At 49.1% G+C, this 22469-nt stretch overlaps 2 protein-coding genes across 2 annotated transcripts in view; one reads left to right on the top strand and one right to left on the bottom strand.

The window, feature by feature from the left end:
• Positions 1-4216, top strand: part of LOC108542367 (uncharacterized) — a 7956-nt gene extending 3740 nt beyond the window's left edge. Inside the window, exons 2-4 of the mRNA XM_017892355.1 lie at positions 2327-2442; positions 3300-3813; positions 3951-4216. Coding sequence (XP_017747844.1) covers positions 2327-2442; positions 3300-3813; positions 3951-4216 — 896 coding nt within the window. The remainder of the gene's footprint in view (positions 1-2326; positions 2443-3299; positions 3814-3950) is intronic.
• Positions 4217-7676: 3460 nt separating this feature from the next.
• On the bottom strand, positions 7677-13980 carry LOC108542396 (heparan sulfate glucosamine 3-O-sulfotransferase 3B1). The gene has a single exon (XM_083287453.1). The coding sequence runs from the start codon at positions 11668-11670 to the stop codon at positions 11113-11115; it is 558 nt and encodes a 185-aa protein (XP_083143579.1). The 5' UTR covers positions 11671-13980; the 3' UTR covers positions 7677-11112.
• Positions 13981-22469: the final 8489 nt, after the last annotated feature.

Raw genomic sequence — 22469 nt, 5'->3', positions numbered from 1 at the left:
TTCTTTTTTTTTTTTTTAGACGGAGTCTCGCTCTGTCACCCAGGCTGGAGTGCTGTGGCCGGATCTCAGCTCACTGCAAGCTCCGCCTCCCGGGTTCAGGCCATTCTCCTGCCTCAGCCTCCAGAGTAGCTGGGACTACAGGCGCCGCCACGTTGCCCGGCTACTTTTTTGTAGTTTTTAGTAGAGACGGGGTTTCACCGTGTTAGCCAAGATGGTCTCGATCTCCTGACCTTGTGATCCGCCCGTCTCGGCCTCCCAAAGTGCTGGGATTACAGGCTTGAGCCACCGCGCCCGGCCAAAAAAAGACATTTTCATGCACACCTGCTGGGGACTGTACAAAACCCAGTGTCTCCACGGGTGGGGCGTTCACGGTGCTGGACAATATAGCTCAGAAGCAATGGGCTCCAGAGTGTAAAATGTTGGAGGAGGGGTGTCAGTGTGATCCCAAGAGCTGAGAATCTGAGTGGCGTGGTTGTGGGGGGCAGCGCAAAGGGCAGGTGGGAGAGAAGGGATGAGTTGGTAGAAGAGGGGATGGGAGCAGGCCTCAGTCAGAGAGGGGGAGTCAAATGCACAGATGTTGGGGCAAGGGCTACAGGGATGGCAGGAAAGTGCTGGGTTGACACACGGATGGCATGGTTGAAGACTGCCACCATCAACACGGGCATCACAGCAACAGAGACAGGCTAGGAACCAGTGTGGGGAGTAAAAGGGAATAGGGACAGAAAAAATGGATGAAAAAAACAGAACCTTGCAAATGCTTTTAAGTGGAAAAGTCTTCATCTTTGGGAGGAAAGAAACAACAGAAGAGATGGCTTAAACTGGTCCAGAAGGAACATGGCATTGAATTGCTGCCAGATATACAGCCTCCAAGTTGTGGAGTTTGAAAGGCCCTCAGGGAGTCATTCTCTTCTTCCTTAGGTCCAAGAGGTAGAGCTACCTACAGATACAGCTGTATGACCTTAGGCAATCTCTGTGAGTTTCCGTTTCCTCCCTTGGAAAATAACGGAAATCACACAGGAAGCATCACTGTTAAGATTAAGTAAGCGCCTGGCCCACTCGCCTGCACATAGCAAGTTTTCACATACTGAGGCTAAGACTTATTTTTTTTCCTTTTTTTAAATCACACACAGTCGCTGACTTTCTGGCCCCTTCTTACCTCCTTAGCCCTCTTCGGAAAGCTACTGGAAAAGTAAAATGCAAAAATCACATTTTAAAATTCGTACTACCTTATCTCATGCTTCTGCTTCCTCCTTAAATGGTTTTCAGATTTACCAGTAATTTAGTAGGACTAATGATTTCAAAAATAAAAATAAAAAATCAGGCTTCAATTGCCTGCAGATCTCCTCGAGCCCGTAGATGTCAGTCCACTGACTAAAACAGGCTTCTCAGGGACAGGTTCATGGCTCCTGTACTTCCTCAGTGCTTTAAGTGCTGCCTTGCACTAGATAAGAGCAAGTGCTCCGATGGGATTTTTGAGGCAGTAAAACTACCCTGAATGCTACTATAATGTGGGATACAGGTCATTACGCATTTGTCCAAACCCATGCAATGCACAACACCAACAGTGAGCCTTAATGTAAACTGCGGACCCTGAGTGATGACGTGTCAAATGTGGGTTCATCAGTTGTAACAAATGTACCAGTCTGGTAGAGGATGTTGATAGTGGGAGGCTGTGTGTTTGTAGGAGTGATGGGTATTTGGGAAATCTGTGTAATTTATTAAATTTTGCTGTGAACCTAAAATGGCTCTAAAAATATGGTCTGGGTCTGGTGTGGTGGCTCACACCTGTAATTCCAGCACTTTGGGAGGTTGAGGAGGGCGAACTGCTTGAGTCTAGGAGTTTGAGACCAGCCTGGGCTAGCATAGTGAGATTTCATCTCTACACTTTTTTTTTTTTTTTAATTAGCCAGGCATGGTGGTGTGCACCTATAGTCCTTGCTACACGAGAGACTGAGGTGGGAGAATCGCCTGAGCCCATGAGGTAGAGGTTGTGCCACTGCACTCCAGCCTAGGTGACAGAACAAGACCCCGTCTAAAAAAAAAAAGGTATATATTTTTTAAAGTGCTCAATAAATCCTTGTTAGATGAGTGAAAAAGTAAGTAAACACGATTTATACGAATGTATTATTCATTGACTATAGAAAAGGATTTTAAATGGTCACCTTTGGCTTCCTCCATTAATAAGTATTTTAAATCAATGATAAGGTAATGATCACTGCCTTTCTCTCTTTACCCCATTACTTCCCACACTCATCCACCCACACACTTGGGGATCTTCCGTGGGAACACGATGTTTACTGCTTTGTGTATCTGTGTCAACTGGCAGCACTAGCATATGCTAAGTGCCCGGAGGCAGACTGGAACAATCAGAGAAGAGGGCACCAGGGACCAGCCCGACAGCACATCAAGAGGAAGGGCTGGAGCCAGCCAGGAGAGTTTCCGGTGCACAAGGCCAGGACCGGCAGAGACAGGCTGCTCAGCTAGGAAACCGCACCAGGAGCTATCTGGAAGAGAATTACTGGTCTCTAATTGTGTGCTCTGTATGTCTCTCCCCAGGGAAATTGTACTTCTTTAATGGAAGTAAGAACGAAATTTTGTATTTCTTCAACATCTCATGCAACAATGTTCAACATCTTATGAGCACTTCCCGACGTGCCCTTTTCATAGGCCTTTAGAAACGCGAGGAAAAAGGTTGCCTTTTTCAAATCCACAAGAGTTCTTGGCACCACGGAGGAAGCCTATCCGCAAAGGCTGGGGCTGGGGCGTTTGTGGGCTGAGTCCACCTTGGGCAGCACGAGAAATGGGTGGGCTTATCAGTGCCCACCAGGAGAGATCCCCTCTCCCCTCTGAGGCTGTCCAGGAGAGCTTTCCTTCCCCTCCTCTGGGTAGGAGCGGCTGCAGGGCCCTGTGCACACGGCTTAGGGTTAGGAGGACTAGCCTTACATGAGTGAGCAGCGGGGAAGGTGCTGGGGAGAAGGCGGACCACTCGGTCTGAGTCCAGGTGAGATTCAGGAATCGGAGGGGGCTTGAGACTTACTGCCCTTTTCCTTTTCCTCCTCTCCTCTCCATCCCAATCCTTCCCACTTTCTCTTCATCCAGTCATTTAATGGGCCAAATTATGGAAATGAAGGTATTCTATGTTATCTCCTGAATCTGCGGAATCGCCTTACCCGTTATAGAAGTGGGTGGAAAGAGGATTATCCATTTCTTTCCCCGAAAGAGAAAAGGGGGCGGGGAAAGGGAGAAACGAAACGCGTGCTCTTTGCAAACTGACTCAACTAAATTCACTTTCTTGCCAGCGACCCCTCCCGCTTCCCAGATCCAAAATAAGGTCGGAAAAAGCCGAAGTGTCCTCTCTGGCTGTAAAGAATCCACTAGGGCCCACGTCCTGCCAGCGAGGGCTGCATAAGGCGAGGCGGTCTCCCTGCAGGACTCGGCAGCCGAACATTCGGAGAACAGACATCTCCGCTCCAGAAAACAGGAGAATTTGGGCAGGAGGGTGCAGACAGGACAAAGAGAGAGGAACCAAAGGAAGAGAGTACAATAGATCAGCTGATAGGCTTGACTTGGAAAGCGAAGGCAGCTCAGGACCAAATCAGCAGCACGGAGTCGAAGCTGAGCAGAGGAACAGCCAGGCCAGTACCGGCGGGGGGGGGGCGCGGCCGCTCAGCCCGCCTCTCTGGGCGGGATTCTCCTCTCAGGCGGAACCCCATTGGTCTCTCCGCAGCCCCTCTACCCAATCAGCGCGAAGACGGGTCCCGCCGGCACCGCCCACCTCGGGTGCGGGCCGCTCAGCCAGGCTCAGCCCAACAGGTGAGGCCGGACGGCGGGGCTGGTCACGTGGCCACAGCCGACTACCCGGCCGGCAGAGGGGCGGGGGAGGCGGCCCCAGTCTCGGCTGCCAGCCCTGCCCCCGCACTGGGAAGCTCAGCCATCTGTCTCCGGCTCAGCGGCCCCCGGGCCAGAGGCGGCGATCCCGCGTGACACCAGGGCCGCGTCGATTGATGCCCGAGGCCGGGCGGCTCGGAGCCATTTTCCCTGCCCGTGGCAGCGCCCCCGGCCACCCTTCCACAACGGGATGTCCAAGCCAACGCCCCCCTTGCTCCCGAAAGGAGCGGACACGTGGCAACGTCGTGGGCCGCTGGGGCCCTGCTGGATACTTCCGTCCCCAGACCTGAAAAAGGGGGGCGGCTCTCCCCCCAGCTCCATTCATTAAATCACGAGTGGGATTCTCACTGCTCTTCCCAATGTTTCTTTCACTCTCCATTTGCTTCTCAAACCTCACATTGCCCAGAACCATCTTTCAGCATTTTATGGGTTTCTAAGCAAGTGTAACAGTGTTAAGTAGCGTGGGGCAAAAACTTGGGAGAAAACAGGGATTCTGAATCCTACGTGTAAGGTGCTTCATGGACACACATGGAATTGTTCACATTCTAGGCAATGGTGTTTAAAATAGTGACCCCTTGGCGAGAGAGTCTGGGCTGAAACACTTGATATTAAACCAGAGTCTTCTTTGCCATATGTAGAACAATAATATCTTATTCCAACCATGTATGGTGGGTGTACTTTTTTTACTGTCCGGAAAATATAAATTCCTCTCGGACAGTACTCTTTAACCAGCTCTAAATCTAAAGATACGCGCTCATAATTTTTACAAACAGCAATCTTTGGGAGGCAAAACCTGTGCAGTACAACTTTGCTATTTAAACATGTTTCATCCACGACACAATGAAGTACATTTTCTGAATGAGCCAGTAACAAGATATTTTGATATTTTCGGGTTACAGAAATGTGTGTGAAATTTGTATTTAAAAGAACTTATAAAGGAAATTAATACCACTTTTATCTATGTACAAATAAAATTAATGGTGGGTTTTATTAGCATTAGCAGTATTTTAACACATAGCCTCTTGGCTGCCATAAAAATTATTTATTATCATTTTATTAAGATGGTAATTGCTTCTCACATCCTAAACTTTTCCCCAAATCTCTTGACAAGAAAATCAGAAATAAAATCAGCATGCACGAACATCAGTTTTATTTGATGTTAGTTTTATTTTGGTGTAGTTTGAGAGAAATCCGAGAGTTCCAACAAGGTAATGTTTTCAATATATAAAAAGTTTCATGTTCTACTTACAATTAGTTTTCAAAGATATCAGTATCTCATTTCTTTTCGGTCATGGTAAATGTTTTCATTCGAGGTAGGCAGCATATTGTTTTCATTACCCTTTAAAATATGCCACATACTTGGGGGACTCATTTTGCTGGAATTCCTGACTGTCCCAACAGCCTAGGATTGAAATTTCTCTTACTGTCTGAAATCATGGACTGTTAAATGAGAGAGGTAGCGCCCTATTTGGAAACTAACTCTATTCACAGCAAAAGAAATGCTCATTATGCCCTGCCTTTAGGGTAGGCATTTTGTGTTTCTGTCAATCAACTTAATTTCCATGTTCATAGAGTGAGAACATAAAGTATTCAAAAAACTACTGACATAGAAACCAGTCGGCAAGCAGCCTGAGTCACGTATTTCAGTTCTGAAGCTTTAAATAAATGCCACCTCTCTGATTCATAAAACTAGCTGACTGGTGAGTTTGTCTTTTTAAAAATTCCTGGTGTGCTTTTAATTATAAATAATTTTAGTGATTCAAGGAGTCATTTCATATAACCAGAAAACCTTATTCCTACAACATATTATAAACCAAAAGATAAATTAGCATACATATGTGGAATGAGGTTATGTGACACTGACTGTTCAAAATGTTAAAAAGTTTTTTTTTTTTTCAGACTAAAACATCAAACTAGAAACTCAGAAGCTGTGACAGGTCATTTTAAAGTTTCAAGCAATACAACTTTAGCTGGAAAACTATCTTTCACAAATACTAGTCTGTGCTAAATTATAAATTTTCAGTTATCAGATTCCATTAAAAAACATAATCTAGCTTAGCCAACATGTAATTCCTACTTGTAGTATTCTATTTTGATAAATATTTTTGAAGACATGTACTGCAACCTAATTTTTAGAGACCTGTTCAATAATAACATATCATTTGGAAGATAATAAGTGTAATCTAATTCATATATTTTAGCATTGTATTTATCTAAAACAAATGGGTTGCTATTAAATTTTGACTATTTTATTAACTCAGAGCATCTGGGAAAACACTTATGATTAGGTTAATTGATGTTATATTTTCCCTTCAACTTGTAGAAGATTAATCAACCATTTTATGGTCTAATTTAGGTGCCTAATTAAAAACAGAGTTCAACACATGCTCCACTGTCTTGCTAATAAATCTTGACAGCTTTGTAACATGATGGTTTGTATTTCAAATTGTTGCATACAAATGTAGATTTTTTTTTTTTTTTATCTTCACCCAACATCTTGGAAGTAAGTTACATACTTGGTTTAAACTCTGGGACTGAGAGAGTGCAATTACTTCAAAATGGATTATCCCCAATCGGATCTTATCTTAAATTTCCCTCAGTGAAGACAGAAACATTTTTTGCTACCAGGTTTTCTGAAGTAGACTAGAAAATAGGGGCAGTTTTGTCTTCTCAGTATTTGTTAAGTTGAAAATGTAGAGAATATTGCTATTTTCAGCTATTAGCCTTCAAGAGAGAGATTTCTGAAGTTACAGGATTTTCTATTTTCATTCTAAACAAATCTGCTAAAAGTGTTAGCTGTAATTGTCTGCTGATTAATCAGTACAAGTCAATTATGGACTTGATTTGGGGGCACTCTTTTTTATGAATACATTAATTCCAAGAAGTTCTGGAACATGTCATTTAACCCCACATCCTCCCAGCCTTAAAAAGGGCAAATGGCAGAGGGTAAATCTCAAGAGGGACACTCACTATGTTTTCTCTGTCCGGATGCTTGAGGGATTTTTTGTCATTTTAGTGACTTGCTTGATTCTAACTGTCCTTTGCAGAAAAATGAAACTGACACAGTGGTGTGATTATCCTCACTCTTGTTATTAACCAATGTTAGATGTAGTAACTAGCCTGTTTGGGGGCTGATATTCTTTTCAAGTGAATGACAAAATCTGCAGTCTGCACTGAGACCATAAAGGCATGTCAGAAAGCTGTCAAACTCTTCTAAGGCAAACTCAGTTTTGGACCCATGCTATATGATAAATATCCTGCTTCGATCACTTAAGCGAGGAAGCGTGATCCAGAATGATCCAGAATGATCTCTGAAGCAGAACTGCCTGGGTTAGTATATTAGCTTTGATTCTTCCCAGCTGTGAGATCTTGGGCAGATTGCTTAACCTCTCTGTGCCTGTGTTTCCTCATCTGTAAAAGTACCTACTTCACAGAACTGTAATGAGGATTAAATTTGCTAATCCTGTAAAACTTGAAACAGTGCCTGGCACATAGGGAAAACATTCGGTAAGTGTTAGCTACCACCATTATTATGCCACACACACACACATACAATGTACTTTGTTTAATGTTGGCCAGAGCATTAAAGTGTCAGCTTATTTTGTGTAACTCAGAATGGGAAAGGGAGGCGGAGGTGGTAGAGGGAGTTTCTGCCGCTGTACAGTCTAAGGCATATTTTTGTATAACAAACAATAATTACGCAATATTTCGCTAACTTAATTCCCAAACGGAGGTCATTAAAATTTCAGAATATTTACCAACACTTAAGTAAAATCACAAAGTGAAACTTTAAAAGTTACAGATTTTTTTTTTGACCATTCAAAGTTTAACATCCCAAGCTTAAATAAATGTACAGGGCAGGTGCTTTCTCCACCTTGGCATACGTGAAATTCTCCTGAAACAGCCCCATATTTCCTAAACACTATGGGGTACCGGTGGAACAGGAGATAACACCCAGTTTCACCAGCCTGCTTGATGAGCCTCTCTGTGGTGCCTGCTAAGTTTGGGAGGCCTGATTCAAGAGGGCTGCATAATGAATTGGAAAAGTCAACCGAGAAGAGTCATCATCGCAGACTAAAACCAACTGGAGTTCCAGTGTGGATGGACTGTCCGTACTAGCACGTTTGATTTTTGCAGGGTGAAGGAGGTAGAAAGGCTCCCACTCTCTGGCCAGTGGCAGGGTCAGCTCTGTGCACCAACTCGGTGGGTTCCATCTCACCATGACCCCTCCTGATCAGGCTGATGGTATCTCCTTTTGCCAAGTGGAAGGAAGAGCAATCAAATTCCGAGATGTCATGCAAATCTGCCAGGCCCTGGGCTACTGGTTAGGCCACTAGCAGGCTGTGTATCAACCGATTAAATCCGTTGACGACTCCCAGACACAGCCACGACCTCATTCTCTAACAGATTACGATGCTGATCCTCAGACTCAACCATCCGTGCCCATCGTTTTCTGTTCTTAATGCCTTCAAAATGTCTCCTAACTCTCATATTCTCTAGTTTTTGAGGACTTGTTTTAACCAGGTTTCTGAATTACAACTCTCCCTGGTTAATTACTATTTATACTCTTCTCTAGTTGGCGGCCTGACTGCAGGGACAGAGCGGAGGTACAATGGCGCACACCTCTGGCAAGGAGCAAAGCTTGGCAGACAGGAGAGAACTCCAACAAGGGCGAAGGGTGTACTCTGCGCACCAGACTTCAGGTAAAGCGCTCTGGGTCAGGAGTCTCCTCCTGGCGGCGTGGTCTGTTTAAAGTTTAAAAAGCCGCCTTCAAAATAATTGTGACGTCCATATCTTTGCCCAGACATCCATTCATTATTCTTAAGTAATTAAAAATTTTAAAGTAAACAGATAGCATTTAAAATATTTTTTCCCCCTTAGAAAATATCCACCAACCCTGCGGCCGCGCCAGGCGCTGCTGGTGCAGTCCAGGAACGCAGTGTTTGGGGCCAGTTGCGGCATTTACAGTGGGCTCCTCCGGCCGCCCGGTCCGCCGGGTCACCGCCCCGGGCCCTGTGCCTCCTGGACCCAGGAGTCCTGCTTGTCAGTTCACAGAGATGGCTCGGGAGGACGAAGAACCTCCCGCCTCCGGCGGCCCAGCTAAGCCCTTGCGGCCCCCTAGGTCCAGCCGCCGTGCGTGGCCGCTCGCAGAACAGCCCCCGGGCGCAAGTCGCCACCCGAACCTCCCGGGCTGCGCTCTCCGCTGCTGGCGCGCGGCGAGGGTTTCCATGCGACTTCATTCTTCATTCAGCGTTTTTGAGTCAATCAAAAAGAACGTGGCAGGTGGAGGGCAGCCGCCTAAGAGACTGAGTGAGCCTTTCGGTGGGGATTTCCATGGCTTGCCCCAGGTGCTTCAAAACCGCCTGACATTAAGGGTTCAGTCCTTTTCCTGCCAGTTCCTCCCAACCCGGCCCCAAGTGTGTCTGATCTCAGAAAATCCTAGGCTGCCTCGGGGCTCTGGCGGGTTCCACCTGGAAGGGCGCTAGTTATAGCCTGCCGCCCGGCCCTAGAATCAACATCCCAGGAGAAGGGGGAGTGCTGGTGGTAGAAGTAATAACAATACAATCGATGACAATAGCTAACAATTAGAGAGGCCCTCACGTGCCTGCAGGGCATCTTACCGTACCAGCGCATTCACTCTTCCCATCCCTGTCCAGAACCTGCATTATTCCCACGGCACAGATGAGAGCATCGAGGTTCACGCGACTAACCAGGACGTGAATCCAGGCGGCGGACTCCAGAGCCCCCATTCTTGTCCACCAATATCCCGAGAATGGGTCACAGCCCGGGAACAGTGGGAAGGGTGACTGTCACAGCTGGCTAAACCTCGAGACTTGGGCAACTCCTGACAATAATAAAAAACGTTAAGGACAAAGGGGAAGGGGTAGGACGCGGCTGGGAAGGGAGCGGTTTTAATCCGCGGGGTCAGCCCTCTTTTATTCTCCATCCCACCCAGGTCCCGAGAGTGGGGTGGGCACAGGGAGAGGGGTTCAGTTCTCTTCTCCTCTTTTGTTTTCCCAAGTCTCGAGCCTCTGTGAAGCTAATTGGGCCTGGAGGGGTGCCTGAACGTCGTGTTGGCTGGGGTTGCGGGTGGAGACCCCAACGAAAAGATGGGGACCGGTCCCTGGGTCCCTGGTTGAAGACAGTTATCGGAGGCCGAAATCTAGACCTCCTGCCCACTCGTGCCTTATCCGAAGCTCGGGAAACCCAACAGCTCACCCCAAAGACCAGCAGCTGCGGAAAGCAGTGGGCAGAGGTAGTGATTATGACCCGGGGGCCGCTGTCCCTTTGGAACCTGACCCGCAACCCGACTCCAGAACAGAATTTCCGGAAACCGCGACCTCGAAGCAACCTCATTTCTCAATCCGTGGGCCCCGAATATTCTTTGCCCCGGACGTGTAAAAGCCCCGCGGAGACACGCGTCCTTGCTTTCGCTATCCCAGCACCGAGGCCAGGGAGGCGGAAACGGGCGGCGATGCCCGGGGGCCCGGACGCCTTCAAAGCCGCGCGCCGCTCCAGTCGGTTGCAGTGCGCGCCTTTGCCCGACAGGGACCAGCACAACTCCACGCTCTGCGCGCCGCCCGCCCACCAGGCGGAGGTGCCGGGCCACCCGTCCAGCTCACCCTCCCGAGCCCAGGCGGCTCGCGAGCGAGGCGGGTCTGACCCCCTTGGGGTTCCGGTAACCAGGCGGACTGTAACAAAAAGTTAACAGACTCGGCAGCCTCGGCGGGACGCCGCGGCCCCCACCCCCTCTCCCCATCTGGGAAGCAGAAGCTGCTCTAGAAGTTCTTTGAGGGCGGAGACCAACCAAAGGGGCGCAGAACATTCCCAGCGTCTCGGACTCCGGGAGGAAAAATTTAAGACGGGTCATAAAATGCTATTCGAGTCGGATACCGCCATGGTTGGAGGGTGGCTCGCTTTGCTGAGCGCGGTCTCAGACGCTGCCCTTCTTCTTTGCGGCGAGGTCCCCTGATTAATTCAAGGGCACCATAGACCACTGAGCCGCCAGCGCTCCGCGAGAACTTTCTGGTGTTGTGACGAGAACCGAGAGGAGCGCAACCCTCACCGCACCCAGACAGGATGCGCGGCGCAATCTGCGGCGGTTTCCCTGCCCCGCCCCGGGTGGTCCGAAGTGGTAACACTGCCACTTCCCTATCATACGCCATGTCTCCCTTCGTTCAGGGTCTGAATCGACGATGGAGACCCTGCCCCTGGCAGGGAAACTCACCGGTACCAAGCGAGGCCCTTGTCGTAGCTGCGATCGAAGAAATGGGGCTCCGCGCCCACGGCGCGCACGTCGGGGTGCACGCGCAGAAACTCCAGCAGCGCCCTCGTGCCGCCCTTCTTCACGCCGATGATGATGGCCTGCGGCAGCTGCTTGCTCCCAGACCCACTGAAAAAGCTGGAGATGGGGCTTGGGGAGTCCGGCACCTCGGGACTCTGCTCCTCAGGGCTCGCAGCGCCCTCGGCCATCTCCTTGCCTGAAGCCAGTGGGGTGGCTGGCTGCGCCCGGAACGGCAGCCTGGGGGGCGTCCCGTCCGGAGCTGTGGCCAGGGCTGGCGGGGCGAGTGCGGCGCGGGACCCGGAGCCCAGCAGCAGCAGCCCCGGCGCGGCGGCGCAGGAGCCGGCACAAGAGTACAGGAACATATAGAGCCAGACGCAGAGCATGGCGAAGAGCAGCGCGAGCTTCCTCCTCACCGGCGGCGGGGGCGGCGGCGGCTGCGGTAGGAGCCGGCCGGGGACATCGAGGCAAGATCTGCCGCCACTCAGGCGCTGCCCCATGCGCTGCCCGCGGGCGCGACCAGGGGCATGGCTCAGCACATGGCGTGGGTCCCGCCAGTCAGTGAGCGCAGAGAGGGTTTCCCGGCCCGCTGGACGCCTGTGTGGCTCGGTTTATTGCCCCCGCGTGCCCGAGGCCGCCGCTGCTGCTGCTGCTCTTCCCCAGGTGGCGGCGGCAGCTGTAGCGGCGGCGGCTCTTGACATATTGCACGGCAGGAGCTGCAACTGCAACGGAAAGTCGAGACGGCGGTAACTGCTGGCCGAGGGTCTGCTCCTGGGGCGCGACGACGCGCTCGGGGCCTGGAGGATGTTGCACTCCCGCGCCCTGGCCACTCTAGACGGTGCGCTCCGCCGCACGCCGGGGCTGCCTCCTTGCAGTCCTAAGAACTGAGCCTGGAGCAGCCCCGGCACTTCCCTGCAGAGGCTGCGGAGGCGAACTGCGCAGGAAGAGAGCTGGGGACCGAGGTGGAGTGGGCGGTCCCGGCCTTCCAGAGTGACGGGCTGCTCTACCTACCAAAATTCCCGAACGCCATGCAAATACAGGCACTTCGCCGAGCTCACAGCAGCCAACCCTCTCCCAAGACGTGGGGGTGTGGAAAGGCTTCTGGGCGGTGTAGGGCGGTCGGGGATTGCCATTGGCTGTGGAACAAGGGGCGGGCCCAGAGGGGCGGAGTTAGGGGCTGGTGACAGGAGCAGATGGTGGGAAGAATGCTGCAGTGACCGAGCGCTGGGAGAGGTCCTACCCTACTGAGTGGTGCGTTCCCGCACCCGCATGTATTTCCGCACTCGTTCCCTAGAAGTCAGCCTTGGCGGTAGTTGCCCAGATGTTGGGACACGAGTCCACATCCAGATGTTTCGCAGGAGGTTTCGTGATGCTTACGTGTTGCAGAGTAGGGAGGCGGTTGGAGGAGGGAGAGCAGGGCCGGAGATGCACTAGGCACTCGAACCCCTCCTCCCCAACCCACGCCGGAGACTTATTCGGAGGCCCTTCCTGAACAGGCACGGGATTAGGAAGTTAAAGCAGAAAGGGTGTTTGGAAATCGCTGTCGTGTGTGTGTGTGTGTGTGTGTGTGTGTGTGTGTGTGTGTCTTCTTTGCCTGGTTAGCTTGACCTGCCGGTTAACTGAGATCAGTGTAAAGTGTCCTTAACAAAAATCTCCAGCCTTCCAAACTGCCGAAAGTAGGTTGGGGAGGGGAAAAGAGACAGGAGAAATTAACAGGAAGAGAGAGTCTGGTAAATGAAAGTTTCCTGGTCGAAACGTGTGTGGGTGAGTCACGTGTAGGAAGTTTTATCTGGATATGAGTTTGTTGGAGACCTTAGGTTTGAGAAAATTTTCCATCTCCCCCTTTTCCCTGAATAGATATAAAGCCAACATTTGCCTTTATTTAGGAGACAGTTTGATTTGCTAACCTGTGACACGGATTATTTCGTGTTGTCATTCGCCACAGCTATTTTAAAAGTCAGACATCAATTTGGAACAAATCCATCACTGAGGTGCACTTATTTAATAGTGAAAGTTTACTCGAAGGCACTCCCAACCACATTCTCTTTGGCAAAATGACCCACCCACCCGGGACTGGGGCGGATAAGCGCGTCTTCCAAGAAACAGCAACCGCTAGCTGGGGGAAGTGTGGGTGAGCGGTGCTACGCTTTGCTGAATTCTTGCCCAGGCGTTTGGAGTTCGGAAGCTCGAGATCAAGTTCGTACTGGTCGTGTTCAGGAAGTTTTCGATGTCTGCAACCCAGCCTCTGCGGGGCCAGAGGACCTCCAACTCCCGGCTGCAAGCGGTTCCGGGGACAGAACATTCCTTCCGATTCTGACCCCAGCGCGACCCCCGGGGCTGAGTGTCACTCACGAAGTGACTCACCGGGAGCCGCCGCCCGCACTGTACTTACATCACTGTCGGCGAAGGCTGGCGCAGCGGAACCGACCTGAGCCCTGGTCCCTCGACCACGCTGTCCAGGACCAGCCGCCAGCAGCCGGCCCCTCTCACTTCCTGAGTAAATGTTCCCAAGTGTCCCCGAGTTTACGCAGCCCCATCCTGGATCCGGTTCCCCACCTTCGGAAGCAAATTGAGAAAGCCAGATTGACGTTAGCACGTCTGGTTTGAAAATGTGCCTGAGCAGCGGTAATGGTCAGAGAGGATTCAGATAGCACAGCTGCCAGCACCGGACCCGTGCGCCCCGGCTGTGCTACCGGAGACTTCTTTGCAACTACTTTGAGCCCAAGACGTTTTCTTACAAAACTGTTGAGGGAGAAATAAATGAGGCAGAGGATTTCTCTCACGCTTTTATATTCTCAGCAATAACTTCTTTCTAGCTTTTCTTTCCCTCTCTCATTGGGAGGTTGTGTTTGTTCTTCGAAATGACTTATTCGCTCTTAATTTTTAAATCTAATCCATTTATTTTAAACTTCTAAAACATGAGAACAAATATATTTCTGAGCACTAACCCGACTCTACTTGGAAATGTGAGGAGAAAATAGTGTCTCCGTAGGGAGTGTGTTCAAATTTTATGTTATTTAGGTGGAAAATTCATGTTGTATAGGTGTATGTTAGGCGAATTGTAGCTCACATGTGGCTAACTTCAGGCCTGCCTGGGTGTGAGTCTTCCAGTGTTTTAAGGATTTTGATAATCCCAATAAAAAAGGTCCCTGTTCTGAGGATTAGTACAGTCTAATAAGTGAGCAATTACAAATCGAGGCAGCTGAACACATTTGACATTTCTTTTTCAGGGGGTGGATTGAGGGAAGGAGGGAGTAGAGGTAAAGATGTGGACGTCGGAAATTGTTCTGACTGCAGAGCAGAGCTGAGCTCCCACAGCTGAGTCTCGGGCCGGGCCCACCCGGCGTCCATTCAATTCTCACTATTGAGAACGATAAGGGAGTTCGCGCTGCTCACCGTGCCGCGGGGCCTTCCCGGCACAACGTTGGAGGGTCGTCTGGGGCCTGGACAGCGCCCGGGCGGGCTGGGAAGCGGCGCCAGAGGACGACCTGGGCGGCGAACTCACTCTTTGGCTCTTTTGCCCACGCAGCTGATCCTCCCATTGCTCTAGAGAGTCGCAGTCTCTGCCGTGAAATTCCCACGCCCGGTAGTCGCTCTTGGTCCACCCTTGGCAAGCGCTACCTCTCCCAACCATACTCCCATTCCGCAGATGCAGAAGCCAAGGTTCAAACCTGGGCAGAACTGGTAGCCGAATTAACCGTGAACCCAGTTTGAGCTTCTGCCCTTAATCTTTGCTCAGCAGTGCGGGGGTCCCCACGCTTGGATCCTGGGCATTAGCAAACTGCCACCACTAAAACCGAGGGAAAGGTTTACCTCTGATAAACTAATTCAAAATGTTTGCATTTGGAAATGGAGAAAGGAGAGAATTCTATTTCAGCACGCCTATATGGTTTGTGTTTTATTTTGGTCGGTTTATTTGGTATTACCTAATGGGGTGCGCAGCTAGGGCCTCTGAGGGCATCTGGGAGGCAGCTCCTCTCCTTTAGGACAGGGCAGGGCCGCCACAGGGGCTCTCTCCTCTCCCTCTTTCCCCAGGTACTGCTGCCAACAACCCTCTGTGCGACCCCAATCGGATCACTCTAAAATTTCACATCTGTAGAATGGGAGACTTGAGCCAAAAGATCCCCGCGGTATTTTCCGCCTCAAGTTTCTCAGATTCTAGGCTAGTGATGGGAGGCTCCGCAGCTGCTCGAGCCCTGCGGCCAGCTCCGCCTCCCCAACAGCCGCCCTCCGGGGCCGAGCTCCCCCATACCCTCTGCGGGACCGCAAAGCAGGCATTTCCTGGGGCCGCCTGGACCGGTGGCCCAGAGCCCCCGTTCCTGCCACCGGAATCCGGACCCTCCTCCCGCGCCCCTAGCCAGCGAGGCGGCGCCTCGGGGGTTAGCAGCTGCGAGCTCGCTCCGCCTTCTTCGGCGGCCCGGGCGTGAAGGGCGGTCGGTGCCGCAGCGGCTCCGATGCCCGCCCGGAAGGGAGCGCTCTGGCCCCGGTCTCGCAGCTGCGGGACAGCCGGGAGCGGAGCAGGGGGCAGCCGCGGCCAGTTGTCTCCCCAGTGGACTGGGAAAGGAACTTTATCTCGGCCTGGACTCCCGCTGTACCTTTGTTGGGGGTTAGTGGGGAGACTACGGTCGTCAGAGCTCCTGGATGTCGCGGGCGCCGCGATCCCCTCTTCCCCTATAAGGGCCGAGGGCGCTGCTCGACGCTTGGGAACCCCTGGCTAGAGACGGGCACTGGCACAGCCCCGCGGATGCCGCTGGCCAAGCCGACGACAGAGATGAGAAATTCCTTGCAAGAGTGGCTGGAAGCCTCCGCGGAGAGGGAATAAGCGCTTCCCAGAGCGAGCTCCCACTGCGCCTTGGGAATGGTGCACTCTCCAGTCCCAGCTGGACCCTCTGACATTGTCACAGGAAGCGCTGCCATGTATGAGGAGCCCTCTGCAAACTACAGGCGAAGGATGACTGCTCTTGGCCTATCAATAAGATTTTGACACTCAGGTTGGTTTGATAACTTGTGTCATGAGGAGTAGGGGTGTGGGCTGATTCCAAATTCTTCTTCCACTCGGCATCCTGCTCTGGGCCGGAGCCTCCCTTGTCTCCTAGAGAATGGGGCAGGGAATGGAAGGATGGGGAGCCTGAGGGAGAGGCCCCTATTCCGCAGGCTGTCTCCTGGCTGGCTCCTGAAGGGCTGGCTGCTTCCCCCACCTGGAAGTCCAGGCCCCTGTCGGGAAGTCCTCTCCGCACAGCCTGACAATCACCTGGTTCTATTACAATTTGTTCTCCTCACACTTCAGGCCTAGGACGGAAAGGACAGCTCCCACTTACCAGAGCCAAGGCACGATGCCGTTCCTGGGTGTCCTCTTCTCCTCCAGCTCCTTTGTAAGTCACATGCTCCTCTATTGACCCGCATATGATACACCAGAGCTGCCTTGCTTTTCCGAATCTGGTCAAGCTGTAGAACACTTCTGAGCCTCGGTACCACCAGCCACCTGTGGTCCTCCATTTGTCCTCTTCTCCTACAAATACCTCCAGCCCCTCTCTTCCTCCATGATGCTTCTAGTATTGGAAATCCTCCAGGACGATTCTGCCTTCAACTTCCCTGGCCTGAGCCACTGAGTTGATGGAGGGAAACGTGATAGAGATGACTGGTCCTGCTTTAATTTTCGCACTCCTATAAGCACATAAAGGTGCTCTGCCACACTCCTAAGTGTCCCCAGGAGGCCCGCTTTCCCAGTCTCTGAGACAAACATTTCTTAGCCTTCTCTCCTGCAAGAGATATTTCTCAAAGTGTCTTTGAGCATGTAGATGCTGACAGGGGATGATCTATCCCTTCCACCACCAAACCTCCACACCAGTTGACACTCCACTCTTGTCATACGGGAGGAAGTTGCAGGCTAGTTCCAGCAGACAGTGAACCTCAGTAGTGCTTTGCTTCTCAGCCTTTGCCATCTCCTCGTCCCTGAGCCATCTCCCTGTGGTGGACATTGATGGGCCACCAGCACTGCATCAGTGATGGACTTGCTGCCCTAGCCACTGGCATGCTGTCAACATGGCCTCCTGCAGCCTGCCTCTCCACCATTGCAGAGAGCAGCTAGGCTGGAGGCTAGGTATGCTGCTTCCCAGGTGACCCCTAGCCAGTGACTGATGTAGAAGCTAAAGGCTTGCTCTTCTCAGCCCAACTTCAGACATCTCTGAAGGGCTGTCCAATCTCTAGAGCTTCTTGTGAGTCGGGCAAAGGATGTTGGGCTCCATTATAGCTGACCTTCTCCCCATGCCCACGCCTGCTTCCTCCTCCTCCCTTCTACAGGTGCAGGTGCTATATGCATTGGTTTATATGCTTCCTGTACACTTCCCAAGGAACTCAACCTGCACCTCTCCTCTACAGTATGGTTCCCATCAGCATCCAAACACACTCCTTTTTTTTTTTTTTTTTTTTTTGCTTCTCTTCATAGCAAAATATATGAACAGTTTTTACCTTTCATCTGTCATTTTCTTTTTATTAAGCTAGTTTTTTTCTTCAGTGATGAAAATTTATACACGCCCTAAAAGGATCGAATGTGTAAGAAATACAGAATTTGACTCTGACCCCAAACTGCCAAACATTGTTTGCGAATATAAGCAAAAAAGTATACATTCCTCTCCTCCTCTCTTTTCTTTTCCCAAATGGCAGCATTAAAGAGCAATGTTCCGTTGTGTGGGTGATCGCTGTCTATCAGTGTATGTTTCTTAGAAACATTGACTATAGGTAACGACAACTTTAAAATGATTGAAGTTATAAATGTCTCTTTATGCTTTCCTTGCCTCTAAACACATTTTCCTTTCTGCGGCTGCCCCCTGCTCCACTCCTCCAGGCTGTCCTGCAGCTGTGAGGCCGGGACCAGAGCCCTCCCTTCCGGGCGGGCATCGGAGCTGCTCCAATGCCATTGGAGTATGGTTTCCTAAATGGTACCTCTAAAGTTGAGAAGAAAGTACAGGCTAGGCACGGTGGCTCACACCTATAATCCCAGCACTTTGGGAGGCAGAGGCGGGTGGATTACGAAGTCAAGAGATTGAGACCATCTTGGCCAACACAGTGGAACTGTGTCTCTACTAAAAATACAAAACTTAGCTGGGCATGATGGTGCACATCTGTAGTCCCAGCTACTTGGGAGGCTGAGGCAGGAGAATCACTTAAACCTGGGAAGCGAAGGTTGCAGTGAACTGAGATCGCACCACTGCACTCCAGCCTGGGCGACAGAGTGAGACTCCATCTCAAAAGAAAAAAAAAAAAGTACAATGCTTGTGTCTGGACTCGTTTTTTAAACTACACATTTTCCCTGTTGACAGCATTTATTCACTCCTTAATCTTAAAAAATAGGTAAATTAGCATACATACTTGCTTTCGTCCTTCCAACTTAAAAAAATGAAGCAGTGTACATTTTATTTTACTCTATCACGATTGATAATATTTGTAGTCTTAACTACAATTCCTGGAGTTCTCTACTTTCAGTTTTATGTTTATGTGACTCACAGGAGCCAAGAAATCTGAGAACTTCATTTTTGATACATTATAGTTGGCTGGCGATCATGGAACGATTGGTTATTGTTTGTTGTTTGAGAAGTATTCATTGATGCTGTATTTTCTGTTGTCTTACCTGCTTGAGAATATCTGTCTGTTGCCTTTAATACTTGATGAAAAATTTGATGGAGTAGAGAATCTTTGGTTAAAATGTACTATTTCTTTCCACTTAGAATTGAATGAAACTTGTTTTGTTCTCTACTGGCAAAGGATGTTGCTACTTCATTCTTTGTATTCATTCTGCAATTTCTCACATTCACTGAATTTTTTTTTTTTTTTTTTTTTTGAGACAGAGTCTCACTCTCTCGCCCAGGCTGGAGTGCGGTGATGCAATCTCAGCTCACTGCAAGCTCCGCCTCCCAGGTTCATGCCGTTCTCCGGCCTCAGCCACCCCAGAAGCTGGGACTACAGGCACCCACCACCACGTCCGGCTAATTTTTTGTATTTTTAGTAGAGATGGGGTTTCACCGTGTTAGCCAAGATGGTCTCGATCTCCTGACCTCATGATCTGCCCACCTCAGCCTCCCAAAGTGCTGGGATTACAGGCGTGTGCCACCGCGCCTGGCCCATTGAATATTTTATTTCAACCACTGTATGTGTTATATCCAGCATATCTATTTTTTAACTGTTAGTTTGCATGCCTCAATTGTCTATTTTTTTTCTTAGTGAGCTCATATTCCTGGGGGCTATCAGCTGCTTAGTAGATAATATTTAGTTGGGAAGGACAAAAATCCCAGGCCATAGCCTGTGCCCGTTCCACTTGTTTTTTTAGGGTAATGGGAACTCTGGTGTTGTCAATGGAGCTCAACTACTACCTATGGAACTTTCTTCCTACTAACTTCAGATGACTCCCACTGTCAGGGCAACTTCAAGTANTTTTTTTTGAGACAGAGTCTCACTCTCTCGCCCAGGCTGGAGTGCGGTGATGCAATCTCAGCTCACTGCAAGCTCCGCCTCCCAGGTTCATGCCGTTCTCCGGCCTCAGCCACCCCAGAAGCTGGGACTACAGGCACCCACCACCACGTCCGGCTAATTTTTTGTATTTTAGTAGAGATGGGGTTTCACCGTGTTAGCCAAGATGGTCTCGATCTCCTGACCTCATGATCTGCCCACCTCAGCCTCCCAAAGTGCTGGGATTACAGGCGTGTGCCACCGCGCCTGGCCCATTGAATATTTTATTTCAACCACTGTATGTGTTATATCCAGCATATCTATTTTTTAACTGTTAGTTTGCATGCCTCAATTGTCTATTTTTTTTCTTAGTGAGCTCATATTCCTGGGGCTATCAGCTGCTTAGTAGATAATATTTAGTTGGGAAGGACAAAATCCCAGGCCATAGCCTGTGCCCGTTCCACTTGTTTTTTTAGGGTAATGGGAACTCTGGTGTTGTCAATGGAGCTCAACTACTACCTATGGAACTTTCTTCCTACTAACTTCAGATGACTCCCACTGTCAGGGCAACTTCAAGTACCTGAGCTCAGGGTACCATTATTTCTTTTATTTTCTTTTTTGAGACAGGGTCTCACTCTGTCACCAGGCTGGAGTGCAGTGGTGCCATCATGGCTCATTACAACCTTGAACTCTGGGTTTAAGCAATCCTCCCACCTCAGCCTCTCAGAGTAGCTGAGACTTCTGGTGTGTGCTACCACACCCAGCTAATTTTGCTTATTATTTTGTGGAGACGGAGTCTCACTATGTTGCCCAGGCTGGTCTTTAACTCCTGGACTCAAGCAATCCTCCTGCCTTGGCCTCCCAAAGTGCTGGGATTATAGGCGTGAGCCACCACACCCCAGCTAGCACTGTAATTTCTAATTGCTGCATCCTTACATTGTAATTACATGTAGGGGAGGTGGTGGGGAAATAAAGCTCCTCCTTCACCTATTTCTTATGGTGGCAACTGGCCCCCTTCTACTTTAGGTACTATTTTTCTTCCCCACAATGAAATACAAAAACCTTCTACCTTCCTTAGGCTTCTGGTGTTTTCCCCACCCTACAGTCTGGGATCTCTTGCTTCGGTGGCATCTTTACAGTCGAATGCAAGGGAAGAACTTTGCAAAACATGCTTTTCCAAAACTTTGACTCAAATTATCTGCTACTTTTAAAGCTGAATAGCTTCAATAGCAGCTATTTTGACGTTGACTTTTCTGTATCAATCTTAATTGAAACATGATACATTTCCAGCTTCATGGTTTACTCACTGCTTAAGGAGTATATTTTTAGTTTTCTTTTTTTTTCTATTTTGCTTGTTTTATTTCTATTTTTCAGAATATGGTCATGTGCTGCAAAACAACCTTTTGGTCAACAAAAGGACTACACAGAAGACAGTGGTCCCGTAAGATTATAATACTGTGTTTTTACTGTATCTTAGATACACAAACAGTTACCCTCATGCTATGATTGCCTACAATACTCAGTACAGTAACATGCTCTACAGGTTTGTAACCTAGAAGCAATAGGCTGTACCATACAGCCTAGGTGTGTAGTAAGCTATGCCATCTAGGTTCATGTAAATACACTCTGTGATGTTGGTACAACAACAAAATGACCAAGTACACACTTCTCAGACATATTCCTGTCATTAAGCAACATGTGACTCTACTAATTACGAACTCAATACATCTCCTTTGTCTTTCATGCTTATACGTTTCTGTATAATAGTTTCTAATCTTAGATATTCTCCAATGTTTAATGTGTGTATCATTTCCTTTAGCCTGTCTAGTTGATCTCTGAACAATTCAATTATTTTCATTTTTTTACTTCTTCATTTTGTTCTTCTCTTTCACTCTTTTCTGCTATCTGTCAGCAGATTGCTTTTCTTTTCTTTTCTTCTTCTTTTTTTTTTTGTTTTAGCATTTTATATGAACATGTCCATTCTTTAATCTTATTTGTTTTTCAGAAGGGTCATGTTATTTGTAATTCTTTGAGAGTTAGGGAATTATTATTCTTCCTCATCAATTTTTTTTCTAATGAGTTTTTTTTTAGAGCAGTTTACATAAAAATTGAGTGGAAAGTACAGCGAGTTCCCATATATCTCCCTTAACACAGACACACACACACACACAGACACACACACACACAGACACGGACACACAGACACACAGAGACACATACACAGAGACACACACAGACACACACACACACAGAGACACACAGTTACACACACACAGTCACACACAGACACACATACATAGACACACACACAGACACAAACACAGACACACAGACACAGACACACAGACACACACAGACACACACAAACACACACACAGAAACACACACAGACATACACACACAGAAACACACAGACGCACACACACACAGACATACACACAGACACACACAGACACACACAGATACATACAGATACACACACAGACACACAGACACACACACAGACACACACAGTTTCCCCTGTTAACTTTTTGCATTAGCGTGGTACATTTGTTACAATTGATGAACCAATATTAATAAACTACTATTAATGGAAGTTCACAGTTTACATTAGGGTTCACTTTTGGTGTTGTACATTCTAGGGGTTTGGACAAATGTATACTGACATGAATCCACCATACAGCACCATTCACTGCCCTAAAAATTGTCTGTGTCCTGACTATTCATCCCTCCCTCCCCACTAACCCCTGGCAACCACTGTCTCCATATTTTTGCCTGTTCCAGAATGACATTGCTATGATCTGAATGTGTTCCCCAAATTCATATATTGAAACTTAATGGCCAACATGATGGTGTT

Source organism: Rhinopithecus bieti, unplaced genomic scaffold (assembly GCF_001698545.2).
Source record: "Rhinopithecus bieti isolate Rb0 unplaced genomic scaffold, ASM169854v2 scaffold_20098, whole genome shotgun sequence".
Lineage (NCBI taxonomy): Eukaryota > Metazoa > Chordata > Mammalia > Primates > Cercopithecidae > Rhinopithecus > Rhinopithecus bieti.
Note: the sequence above shows the minus strand (reverse complement) of the source record. Positions and strands in the feature narration are given on the sequence as shown.